The sequence below is a fragment of the Penicillium canescens genome (genome assembly GCF_028828765.1).
Source record: "Penicillium canescens strain IBT 15451 chromosome Unknown utg000008l_segment0_segment0, whole genome shotgun sequence".
Classification (NCBI taxonomy): domain Eukaryota; kingdom Fungi; phylum Ascomycota; class Eurotiomycetes; order Eurotiales; family Aspergillaceae; genus Penicillium; species Penicillium canescens.
Genome location: NW_026703970.1, coordinates 277,223 through 289,354, shown reverse-complemented (window position 1 = coordinate 289,354; position 12,132 = coordinate 277,223). Strand labels below are relative to the sequence as shown.

Here is a 12,132-nt window from a genome sequence, read left to right as displayed (position 1 = left end):
TATGATGACTTGCCCAATCGATCACTCCGGTGACCCTGCCTTCTCGGCAGTGACTTAACACTCCGGGGAAGAGTTCCTGGGGCAGTTCCAGGGGAGTGGATTCTCCAGTCTTCAAAGGTTATAGCCCTGGAGGGTCTACCTAAGTATATATGCTTGAAGATTCATATACAGTAGATAGCTTATCTGCCCTACTAATCATCTGCAGGTACCCTTCTCTACCCTCGAGTCCTTAACGGCTGTACACGGGGGCGTACGGAGTATAGAGGCACTTATCTCCCAACGCGGACATTCGACCTCGAATCTCTATCCGCCACCAGCAATTGGACGATTGATGCTGGAATCTCTGTCCTCCCATTGGCTACAGATAAAGCAGCTGTTGCCACTGGTACCAAGTGGGTCCCGCTGGACGCCAAGCCTTGCTGCATCTGAACTAGCGCGGCGATATGGAGGCGAGTCAACGATTGGCGGCAGATAAGGTCGTTTTGCCTTCCCATCCCGAAATATCCCGATCCCGAGTCTTTGCCCGAGTTCGGGCTGGGCACCGGCACCGGAGTATCTACCCTATCTATACTGTAACAAAGACTCGAATTTCAGACCATATGTACGGAGTAAATATGGCTGGTTTCGACCGGATTTGTTCGTCATTGTTGACCGTTGCTGACCGGAATGTGATAGAAACATTCCGCTAATTTTGACACCAAATTACTCTGCAGTAGTGTCACCTCGACTTGCGCTAGGGTCAGCGATCCGCCCCCGCGGAACTGGATCTTCAGCTTCAGCCTCTGGGTCGAGAACCATTCGACCGTACATAAAAATAGCCATTTCGGTTCTCTAGTTCTTCTAGTTTTTTCTAGTTTTTGTTTTGGTCCGATCCATGTGGACTCTGAATAACAATGGAAGTACATATTAATACTCGGTCCTGGGGGGTACGGGTGGCGTAACCGTCGACATACATGTGGTGTCTTGAGGCTAAATATATCCTTGGAACGAACTATTCTGACTTTGGGCGGCAACTCTAAAATCGAAGCAAAAGAAATACCCGAAAACTTCAACCCATTCAGAAATTACACTATATATTCCATGATTATTGTAGATCATGTAAAAGAGCATGCTGGATCATAGGTAGCTGCTCGGTGAGGAACAAAGCTGAGTTGGTCTAGCTTACACCATGCTTCTTACTCTTATGGCATTAGTGGGCTGATGTTATAACAACTAGGCCGGCTGGCCCAATGGCAAGGCGCTTGACTACGAATCAAGAGATTGCAGGTTCGACCCCTGCGTCGGTCAATTCTTTTTTGGCCTTACCCTATATTTTTCACACAGGTAAGGAGCTGACTGTGATTTTCTTCTTCTTTTGTTAATTGTAGATTAATCAGGAATTTCATGCATACTCTAGTCACACAATGTTTCCTTGCAAACTCTTTGTTAAGCTTAACATGCTACTTGCACGCGTTTTTTGTATCTATACGGGGAGGTTACACTCTGTATGACGAGTTCGTTCCTCTGCAGTAAAGGTACTACCCGACGGCAGGAGATGAATGGTTTGGTGTAAAGTGTAAAATGAGGTGAGCTTGTTATGTACAGGCTAAGGAGAGTGTGTTGTGTACGGCATTGAGAAACATATATATATATATACCCAGGGCGAGTGCGTGTCTTAGTTGATCAAGTAATATTGTGTTGAGATTCATGGCATCTCCAGGCATCTCCAGGCATGAAATGCCTACTTCGCCAAGCATGAAGCTCATGATCAGCATTGACCTACCATGTAGAGTATAGTTCAGGAGAAATGCTTCTCATTAAATAGGATCTCTCTCTCATGAGAGAGAGATCAGACCTAAACCACCTCGTTGGCCTTGACATACATGCTTCCGTAGCGTCATTAATCGTGTAATTTCAACATATTGGCTCGCATATACTTCAATTTTGTTTGAAACACATCATTACTACATGCTCAAGGTCTTTTTATTTCTGGGGGCAAGTTTATAGGTGAAGTAGAGCTAGTGGGCCGCTGCTCTTCCCCGAGCTCTCTGGAAACGTTACCAAAGACTTATATCAAGCTTAACCTTTCGCCGTGCTAGGTAAGTACATTGTATATCCAAAAGACCACTGAAAGAAATGCACTGCAACAGTACTCTATTATGTATATAGGGATATCAATCAAAATATGGTAAACTACATATGCCTGCCCCAAGAACAGATCTATGGCCGTGACAGGCAATCCAAACCATCCAAACATACATCACCACATTAAACATTGACACTATACCCAGAGCCCACACCACGACGACGACGGATAGCATGCAAGTACTTGCGACCCTCATCAACCCAGAACACAGAACTAGTAATGCAAACAAGCTTAACCAGCGACCCAAAGGCAAGAGGTTCCGTCTGGAAAATTCGCTGCAGGAAAGGCAGGTAGATGACGCAGGCCTGGCCGGCCAGGGAGCCGAGAACGGCGTAGTTGAACATCTTGTTTCCGAAGAGGGGCATTTCGCCGCGGAGGATGGATTTACCTTCGCTGCGGCAGGTTAGAGCGTTGAACATGTCGAAGAGGACAAAGCAGGTGAATGTCATGGTTGTATCGTGGGCTGTTACGATGCGGGAGCGCTTGTCGACTGGTGAGCCGTCGTCGATGTCGCCCATTTCGTGGATGTAGATTGATAATGTTCCGATCATGATTACCATGGCTGAGGTGAGGACTCGTTGTATCAGAGGTCTTGTGAGGACGCGGGCTGTCTTGGGTCTGGGTGGGCGGTTCATGATTGTTGGGTCGACGGGTTCGACTCCGAGGGACTGGGCGGGTGGGCCATCCATGAGAATATTGATCCACAAGATCTGCATGGCGTTCAGCGGATTCTTGAACCCAAGAGTGGTGCTCAGCAGTACGAGACTGAGTGCAGCCACACTGGTGCTAAGCTGGAACGTAATGAAGTTCTGAATGTTATAGAAGATGCCCTTGCCCTGCTCGATCGCCCGAAGGATGGTCGAGAAATCATCATCTGTAAGAATCATGTCCGCTGCTTCCTTGGCAACATCGGTGCCAAGCTTGCCCATGGAGATACCAATATCGGCCTTCTTGAGAGCGGGCGCATCGTTGACACCGTCACCAGTCATGGCAACCACATCGCCGCGAGATTGAAGTGCATGCACAATCTTCATCTTGTGATCAGGGCTCGTACGGGCGAAGATGGAGACGGTTGAGATCGCTTGGGAAAGTTCAGCAGCAGTCATGCGGTCAAGTTCATCACCTCGGATGACAGAACGTGCGTTCTTGTTGATTGGCATGCCCAACTTGGTCGCAATGGCCACAGCGGTTGTCTCAGCGTCACCAGTAATCATGATGATTCTGACACCGCCGGACATCAATCGTCGAATGGATTTGTGGACATCCTTGCGCGGGGGATCGTTCATACCGGCCAATCCGGCAAAGACCAAGCCGTTGTATCGATCATCCTCATCGCTGGGGCTGGGCTTCAACGTAGGTGTACCGGAACGGCTACCGAAGCTTCTGCTACCTCTGGAGGTGTCTCGCACCGCCCCACTGGCGAACGCGAGGACTCTGAGGCCCTCCGCTGCCATGCTTTCTGCTGCGTCACGAATGATTTTGCGCCGGGGTTCATCCAGAATGACCTCACGGCCATCCTTTGTAAGGTAAGTATCCGAGCGTGCCAGGACCTGTTCGAGAGCACCCTTAATATAGGCAACATGAGAGCTGCCATATGATTCACCAGAGCTACCAATAATCACACCCATCCATTTACGCTCAGAACTGAAGGGGTTTCGTGAATGCGAGCACTGATACGATCACGCACATCATCCTCTCCCAACGTGTCTAGTAAATCCAGAATAGCCACGTCGGTGGGTTGGCCCACCCATCTACTCTTGGCGGCAGCTGAGTCACTGTCCACAGTAGATGAAAGCACTGCCGCAGACGATGCGCTAGCTGGAGAGTTGGCATGAATTCGCGATAACCGCGAGTTGTTGGCAATATTACCCACGCGAAGGATGGTTCGCGCTGCTGGGCCAGGAGTCACCACCGAGGCTGTGTCTTTGTGCATGTCGAATGGCTCCGCGCAGTCGAAATGCCACATCTTGGTTACAGTCATGTGGTTGAGAGTGAGAGTGCCGGTTTTGTCAGAGCAGACGACATTGACAGAACCAAGGGTTTCAACACTAGGGAGCCTCCGCATGATAGCTCCTCTCTTAGCCATGCGCAAAACTCCAAGAGCCAGGGTAACAGTAACAATGATAGGCAATCCCTCGGGAATGGCTGCAACTGCAAGCGAAACGCCAATAGTGAACATTTCGAGTAGCTTGCGACCCTGCAAGAGACCAATCACCACAATCAATCCAATGACACCGAAAGAGATGTAACTCAGTTCCTGACCCAAGCGATCCATAGACAGTTGCAACGGTGTTCGAGGACTTTCAATCTCTTGCAATGAAATCGAGATACTGCCAAACTCTGTTTTCGCGCCTGTCGAGATAACGATACCCTGACCGTAGCCTGAGCGAACCAATGTGCCCATGAACGCAATGTTGTGCTGCTCATTCAGCCGAATGTCAGCGCCAACAGCCCCGGTAGCCGGTGCATCGTAGAATGGGGAGCGAGGCGGGTTTGCTGCACTCGTTGCTGGGGCAGCCCCGTTAAATTTAGTGCGCAGAGCTTCCGCATACTTCGACACAGGTTCGTTCTCGCCGGTCAAGTTCGATTCGTCGATGCTCAAGTGCGTAGCAGCAGTGATTCGAATATCGGCGGGGATGCGATCTCCAGTAGTGAAAAGGACAAGGTCTCCGGGCACCAGCTCGGTCGCGGGAACGGTCGAAGACGCCTTGATGGCGGCACTCGCCGTACCTGGACTCTGGCTTCGGATTTCCTGCAGCTCCTCTCCGGAGTCCGGTATTGGAGAACCGCCATTTTCAGCTCCCGCGTAGGTTGCAGTAGGCAGATGGCGGATCAAATGAGCATAATGGGGGACCAAGCGGCTCAATGCCTCCAAGGACTTCTCCGACCGGTACTCTTGTACAAAGCCAACTGTTACAACGATTGTCACCGCGAGCGTAATACTGATGGCATCGTCGAGGTTTCCCATCAAGAATGATATACCAGCAGAGGCGAGCAGGAGAAGGATGAGCGTCTCCTTGAACTGTTTAAAAAACCGCAGCCAGAGGGGTTCTGGCTCTTCGTGGGGAAGCTCATTTGGTCCATCGCATGCCAACCGGACCTCTGCCTCAGCGGGGGTTAGGCCGTGTAAAAGGGAAGTCCGTAGTCGCTTGGCGGTTTCATGAGGCTCGAGCAACGAATATGTTGAGGTGGAGGTCTGGGGAAGGAGACCATTCGTTAGCAATTGTGCAATGGCAACAAGCAATGCCAGAGATAGATGTCACGCAGAGGATGTTACTGCATACTCACCGATGACGGAGCATTTGGCCGGCCACTCATAGGGTTGGTTGAGGGAGGTCGTAAGGAGTCGTTCGATGCATTATGCAAAGGTAATGAAGGCGTCGCTGACCTTGACATTTCTCATGCTTTGTAATATGAAAGACAAGAGATCAGATAGCGCTTTAGGTATGTCGGAAATTGGTTCTCATCCCGTCTCGATGAGAATTGGTTCTGCGGCAGGCCACGTTAGATGTGATCTGGCAGCAGCTTCCAACAGGAGACCAACAAGAGTGGAGGCGCAAGTGTAACGACAGGGGACTAACAGTATAGGGCACAAAAATCCAAGTAGCTGCCAGATGAGCCGTTTGCTGAAAACCAAATCGCAAAAAGACTAGGTCACAGCATGGAGTCCTCTCCAAACAGGCCAAGGCCATGCTGATGCTTTACCCGTTGCGGCTTAGTTGTACCGGATGAGTAGTTAGTCCGATGTCCATATGAAGACTAGCGTGAGGCAATGACTAATGCCCGAAACACCCACGTGATCTATATCACATGACCACATTCCAGCCCCCTCAATTCCTGAGTCAGCAGGAATCCGTTCACGCCTGATTCCCACGCGCATCTCTCGTTCCTCTTGGTTTCTCTGCCAACTCAAGTTATCCCTCGCGCGCCCCTCCTATTCTTGACTTCGATGTCGTTTCACGCGACTTGGTGATTTACTACTTTCTTGATTGTATCTCTATTCATTTCACCTGAAACTGCGTGCGTGTCATCGCTCGTGTCAATTGTTTTCCCGGTCCAGCGCGTCACCCTGTTACGCCTTATCCCCGCGCCGGGCGGGCTCTGCTCCTTTGGGCTTGGTGAACCACTTTTTATTTCTGTATAGTATCTCAGTGCGACGCACACCATGTTCTATTCCGAGACTCTCCTGTCAAAAACCGGGCCGCTGGCTCGCGTTTGGTTGTCGGCGAATATCGAACGCAAACTCTCCAAGTCGCACATCCTGCAGTCCGATATTGAGAGCAGTGTCAATGCCATTGTCGACCAGGGCCAGGCCCCTATGGCGCTGCGATTGAGCGGACAGTTGCTTTTGGGTGTCGTTCGCATTTACAGCCGCAAGGCTCGATACCTCCTTGATGATTGCAATGAAGCGTTGATGAAAATTAAGATGGTATGTTCCTCGACGCACTTCACGGGTAATTCTAATTTTATATTAGGCCTTCCGCCTCACAAACAACAATGACTTGACATCTACTGTTGTCGCGCCGGGTGGCATCACCCTTCCCGATGTGCTTACTGAATCTGATCTCTTCACCAACCTCGATACGTCTCTGCTCTTCCCGCAAACCCTCGACCTGGAGCCTGCTGCCAAACGGCCTGGTGCGATGGACTTTGGAGGTAGCCAACTCCTTCCCGACAGCAGCTTCCGCCGTTCTGTTTCTCAGGAACCCGCACGCCTTGAAGACCCCTCCCTGGTTGACCTTGACTTTGGTGAGGATGAACTGCCTCTTGGAAACGACCCGACTATGGAAGTTGGTCGAGACGCCCCTGCTCCCCGTCCTGTGGAGGAGGATCTTTTCAGCGACGCCGGCAAATTCAACGACGGCGCCGATTTGGACCTTGACATCGGAGAGGATGATGGCCTCGATAAGATGGATCTCGATGATGGCCACAACAATTTGAACGATCTACTCCCAGATGGTGGAATGGACCTTGCTGATGATAACGACTTCGGTGGCGAGACCCCACGCGCTACCGAAAGTCGATTTGAACGTGACTCGGAAAGCCCTCTTTCGGATGCTGGCTCTGACCAGATGAACCAGCTGGAAGAAGAGTTCAACCGTGATACTGCCACCCCCGAGGTCGTTACTACCGAGCACGCTCAACGCGCCAAGCGCCAGAAGTTTATGGAACTGGACAGTTCGGTTGCCATTTCTACCAAAGATATCAGAGAACAGCAAAATGACCGCTCCGCCATCATGAAGCCTGCTTCTTTCTTGCCTCGCGACCCCGTTCTTCTCGCTCTTATGACCCGCCAGCAAAATGGCAACTTTGTGTCTAGTGTGTTCGGCGAGGACCGTGGTCGTGGATGGGCTCCTGAGCTGCGTGGATTGCTGTCTTTGGACTCGGTCAAGAAGGCTGGTGAGCTGAAGCGCAAGCGTGACAGTGGCATCTCTGACATGGAGGTGGCTGGCGCCGATGTTCCTGCTCTCGAACTTGGCGAGGACGAAGCTATTGTCCCCGTTGATGAGGGTATTGCTGTCGACACTACTCTCAACCAGCGCTCCGAGATCGAGTTCCCTGGCGATGATGGTCACCAGGACCTCCACTTGAGTGACGATGAAAACATGAACCAGCTCGAGGAGTTGGACGACACCATCGCCCACCCCATTGACACCGAGCCGGTCTCCATGGGTACCAAGCACGCTGTACACATCCTCCGCGAGAAACTCGGTGATGCCGAGATCTCGCAGAACAAGAGTGTGATGTTCCAGGACCTGCTCCCCGAGCAGCGTTCTAGTAAGGCCGATGCCACCAAGATGTTCTTCGAAGTCTTGGTTCTGGCCACCAAGGATGCCGTCAATGTTGACCAGGGCTCCAAGTCTATTGGTGGTCCTCTCGCCATCCGTGGCAAGCAGAACCTCTGGGGCTCCTGGGCTGAGGAGAACGCGGCTGGTGCTATGAGCCAGCTGAGCCAGGCTCTGTAAAGCAATCCTCTGACCAAAATTTCTGGGATTTACCGGTGCATTCTCTTTGTATAGTTCACTTTTGGCATGGCTCACGGGTTATCTGGTTATTGACTTTGGGGATAGCATTGACTATCAGGTGTTTTGGGCAGGAGAACGGGGTCTTTTGGATAGTTTTTGGTATGGACGATTGATCCATTGGAGCGACGATATGATTTTGTGCGTTTTGAATAGCTTAATTGAACATATCAATATCAATATCTCTACATCTCTATTGACTGATATTCCGTTGTCCCAATGTAGAAGTGGACCGCGGTATCGGAGAATTGCCCGTTATCTCAACCACGTGTGTCAAAGTTTTTGTCTTGGCGCATATTGTTGATCTCCATACAGTATGTAGTGAATTGATCACTTTGTAAAAATTAAACTAAAAAAAAAAATAAGTAAATAAAAACACCCCGTATAGATCAAAGGGTAGGAATGATATCACTCGGTTTTTCTCTCAGTCGGCTTTTCCGAGAAAAACCCGGAATTTCACCTCCGTAGCTTCACGGCTAGAATGCCGTGATTGATCAGCTCGGCCACTTCTCTATCTCCGATTAGAAATATTCTCTCCCCTGGGCTATACACCTGGGCACATTGACCACGACAGTGACTCAGGCGCGCAGCCTCGCCATTTATTCCATCTATTTAGGCAGAACATCCCCAATTTGCGCGCATATCACCGATGAGCTCATCTTAACGACCCAGGCCCGTTTGTTCCACGATGTCCCCGTCGAGTACAAACCCGCCTCGCTCTTCAACTTCAGAAGAGAAAACAATCAAAATGGACTCGGGAAGACAATCCAGCGACAAAAGCGATGAAATAAACCGCACCAATTCTGAAGACATGACCTTCGCTCCGATTACCGGTGCAGCAATGCACGAGAAACGCGGTGCCCCTTTACAGAAACAGAAATCTAATGCGTCTAAATCGCTTGAGCGCAGCTGGTCGCTTAATGATGGTGTTAGTATTGGTGGGAATGATGTCGAGGCTGACGAGGCCGGTGTGGCGGAGGATGATGGTTTCTATACTGTTGGTTGGGATGAGAACGATCCGTTGAATCCACGGAATATGAGTACTGCACGGAGGTGGCTGGTTACTTTGATTGTTTCGATGGGTTCGCTTTGTGTGTGAGTTTTTGGATTTTGATATCTGGTGTGCTGCTGATTGCTGATTTTGAGGTAGGACTTGTACCTCGTCTATGTATACGACGACGTATACGCAGTTGATGGATGAGTTTAAGTGTTCGCAGGAGGTTGCGACTCTTGGGTTGTCGTTTTTCATTTGGGGTCTTGGTTCGTGGTATTGTTTGTTGGTTGTTGAAGTATGAGCTGACGGTTCGATTTAGGAATTGGCCCGCTGTTCTTGAGTCCCTTGTCTGAGGTTTGTCTAATTTCCTTTTTTTGAGGGTATTGAGTAACTGACCTATGCATTCAGTTCTATGGCCGACGAAACATCTATATAGTTTCGTTTTCGCTGTTCCTCATCTGGCTGATTCCGTGTGCCGTGGCGCAGAATACCGCAACAATGCTTGTCTCTCGATTTTTCAATGGACTGTCAGGCAGTGCATTCCTGAGTGTCGCTGGTGGCACTGTGGGCGATATGTTTGATCGCCATGAACTTGCTTTCCCCATGATGCTTTATACCGCGAGTCCATTTGTTGGACCCGAAGTCGGTCCTCTGTGAGTTGACCTCTGTTTGCAATCCCATTAGCGTAACTAACAGTCTCCAGGGTTGGCGGCTTCATCAATGCCTTCACTACATGGTATGTTTACAGATTGATCTGCGGCAACGGTTGGAGCTAATATGACTTACAGGCGTTGGACATTCTATGTGCTCCTGATTTGGACCGGTGCCTTATTAGTCTCGATAATCTTCCTTGTCCCGGAGACCTACCACCCAGTGTAGGTGCTAGCCCTGAATTCATCGAACGAAGTGCTGATAAGTTTAGACTTTTGAGGCGCAAGGCGCAAAAGCTCCGCAAGGAAACCGGAGACGACCGATGGAAAGCTCCGATCGAAAAGCTACAACGTACCGTGGCGCAGACCGTCGTGCGATCTATGTATCGCCCAATTCTTCTGTTGACGTTGGAGCCAATGTGTCTGTGTCTTTGTATCTTCTCGGCCATTCTGCTGGGTATCCTGTACCTCTTTTTTGGAGCATTCCAGCTAGTCTTTTCCAACGTCTATGGGCTGGAAATCTGGCAGCGCGGTATGTGTTTCCTTGGTCTGTTCGTTGGCATGGTATTTGCCATTCTGTCAGATCCAATTTGGCGCCGGAACTACATTCGCTTGGAGCGCAACCATGAGAAAGCCTCGAACAAGATCGACGACTTCCAACCGGAGTGGCGGCTACCCCCAGGTAAGTTTCCCGCGGATGATCTTAAGAATAGTGGCTGATAGCGTGGAAGCCATCCTGGGTGGACCCTTGGTCACAATAGGTCTGTTCATCTTTGCTTGGACGATCTACCCTGACGTTCATTGGATTGCACCCATCATTGGCAGTGGTGTTTTTGGAGCAGGGTAAATCAATCTCACCTGATCTGCGTACTTCTGATCCTGTGATACTAACTCGTGTTACTAGGACAATCCTGGTCTACTCAGGTATCTTTACATTCCTGGTCGATGCATATCCGACATTTGCCGCCAGCGCTCTGGCAGCGAACAGCTTCACTCGGTCGTCATTTGGAGGTATTTTCCCTCTGTTTGGAATCCAAAGTAAGTTTGCCTGCAATACTTTCATGTCGCGATACGACTTGAGTACCCGTGCTTTGCATGCAGTTCCACCTGCGAGTTGATGTATTACGTTGAACAGCCCGCTTGGGAGCTCTTGTTCAATGCTTAAGCGCTACAACTCTGTCTTAGTAAAAGGGTAATATCTAACGGCCACGCAGTGTATAACAATCTGGGATATCACTGGGCGACTTCCTTGCTCGCGTTCCTGACCCTTGTCATGGCCCCATTCCCGTAAGTGCTGATTCGACTATGAACTACCCTCTAATTGTCTGCTGCGCTATGACCCATCTATTTACTTTCCCCCTGCATCGTGGACGAGTGATATTACCCCAAGCATGGAATTTCGATATTTCGCCTGCATGTGCCAGGCAATCGAAAGGGTAGAATGAACCTTGTACTAACATCCCTGCCAGGTACATCTTTTACAAGTATGGCAGCCGGATCCGAAAGAAGAGCCGGTTCGCAACGTCACAGATGTGATCAATATCCACATCTACAATAATACCAAAACCCTCGAAACGGCGAAAGAAAGGCGAACTGATGATAGAGTCCGCTCTCTGCTACACACTTAATCCCAATCCTGATTGGTTGCTGGCTGAATCACCTTTTACGAGGGCAGGCACAGGTTCATCCTCGGTGCCATTGCACCTCAACACTTTGCCCGTCTCGCCTGGATCTGTCTCATGGGCACTTCCTCGCGCCCCATGACTACATGTTGGGAAGCTCTCGGGCTGAGGGGTTGGCCACTGGGGATAGAAGGGTTAGCAGCTAGCCCGTAATCCTAGGTAGAAGACCCAACACCTTCAGCTGCTGTACCGCCCTGCAGTTGGAAAAGTAATGCAGAGGACAATGAAAATGCATGTGTGAGAAGCAAGGATGTACTTTCCTTTGTCGATACTCTTTCTATCTGTCTAGAGTATAATGGACTAGACTGTTACGCTTTTGATACTCATTCCTTCATACCCTAGGACTAAATAGATCATCTCGACCAAGGCATTTGCATTACAAGCTTAGCCCAGACTCCAATTTATCCCAATCGGGCCAGTTGCGAAGGATACGAGCATCATGTGGTCTTGGATTCCCTTCACAGGCAATCATCCCGCAACCGACCATCTACTGCTACCAATCTCTCTTTTCGGGTATGATATACTGGTCCAAGCTGAGCTCTAGCCTCGGCAGCTCTCAGCCTCGGAACAAAACGGGACCCGAGGAGGATTCCGGAATGAAAAGTATGAACTGAGAAGTCTAAAGTGGAGATGCAATTCGGCATACCGTGAAGCATAG

At 50.0% G+C, this 12,132-nt stretch overlaps 3 protein-coding genes across 3 annotated transcripts; 2 read left to right on the top strand and 1 right to left on the bottom strand.

Moving 5' to 3' along the window:
* Positions 1-2,247: 2,247 nt before the first annotated feature.
* Positions 2,248-5,779, bottom strand: pmr1 (Ca(2+)/Mn(2+)-transporting P-type ATPase PMR1; the record flags this gene model as incomplete). The annotated part of the gene is given in 4 exon segments (XM_058519721.1): positions 2,248-3,795; positions 3,813-5,321; positions 5,414-5,614; positions 5,670-5,779. 3 exon segments carry the CDS (start codon positions 5,519-5,521, stop codon positions 2,248-2,250), a joined length of 3,165 nt encoding a protein of 1,054 aa, XP_058367245.1. The 5' UTR covers positions 5,522-5,614; positions 5,670-5,779.
* A 511-nt stretch (positions 5,780-6,290) lies between these two features.
* N7446_010977 (kleisin alpha) lies at positions 6,291-8,091 on the top strand (the record flags this gene model as incomplete). Its single annotated transcript, XM_058519720.1, has 2 exons — positions 6,291-6,554; positions 6,601-8,091. The coding sequence occupies 2 exons, from the start codon at positions 6,291-6,293 to the stop codon at positions 8,089-8,091; spliced, it is 1,755 nt and encodes a 584-aa protein (XP_058367244.1).
* Positions 8,092-8,633: 542 nt separating this feature from the next.
* Positions 8,634-11,734, top strand: N7446_010976 (MFS transporter). The gene is made up of 11 exons (XM_058519719.1): positions 8,634-9,243; positions 9,299-9,408; positions 9,462-9,496; positions 9,551-9,795; positions 9,846-9,878; positions 9,931-10,017; positions 10,065-10,474; positions 10,524-10,635; positions 10,697-10,830; positions 11,007-11,079; positions 11,262-11,734. The coding sequence occupies exons 1-11, from the start codon at positions 8,837-8,839 to the stop codon at positions 11,326-11,328; spliced, it is 1,713 nt and encodes a 570-aa protein (XP_058367243.1). The 5' UTR covers positions 8,634-8,836; the 3' UTR covers positions 11,329-11,734.
* The last annotated feature ends 398 nt before the right edge of the window (positions 11,735-12,132 follow it).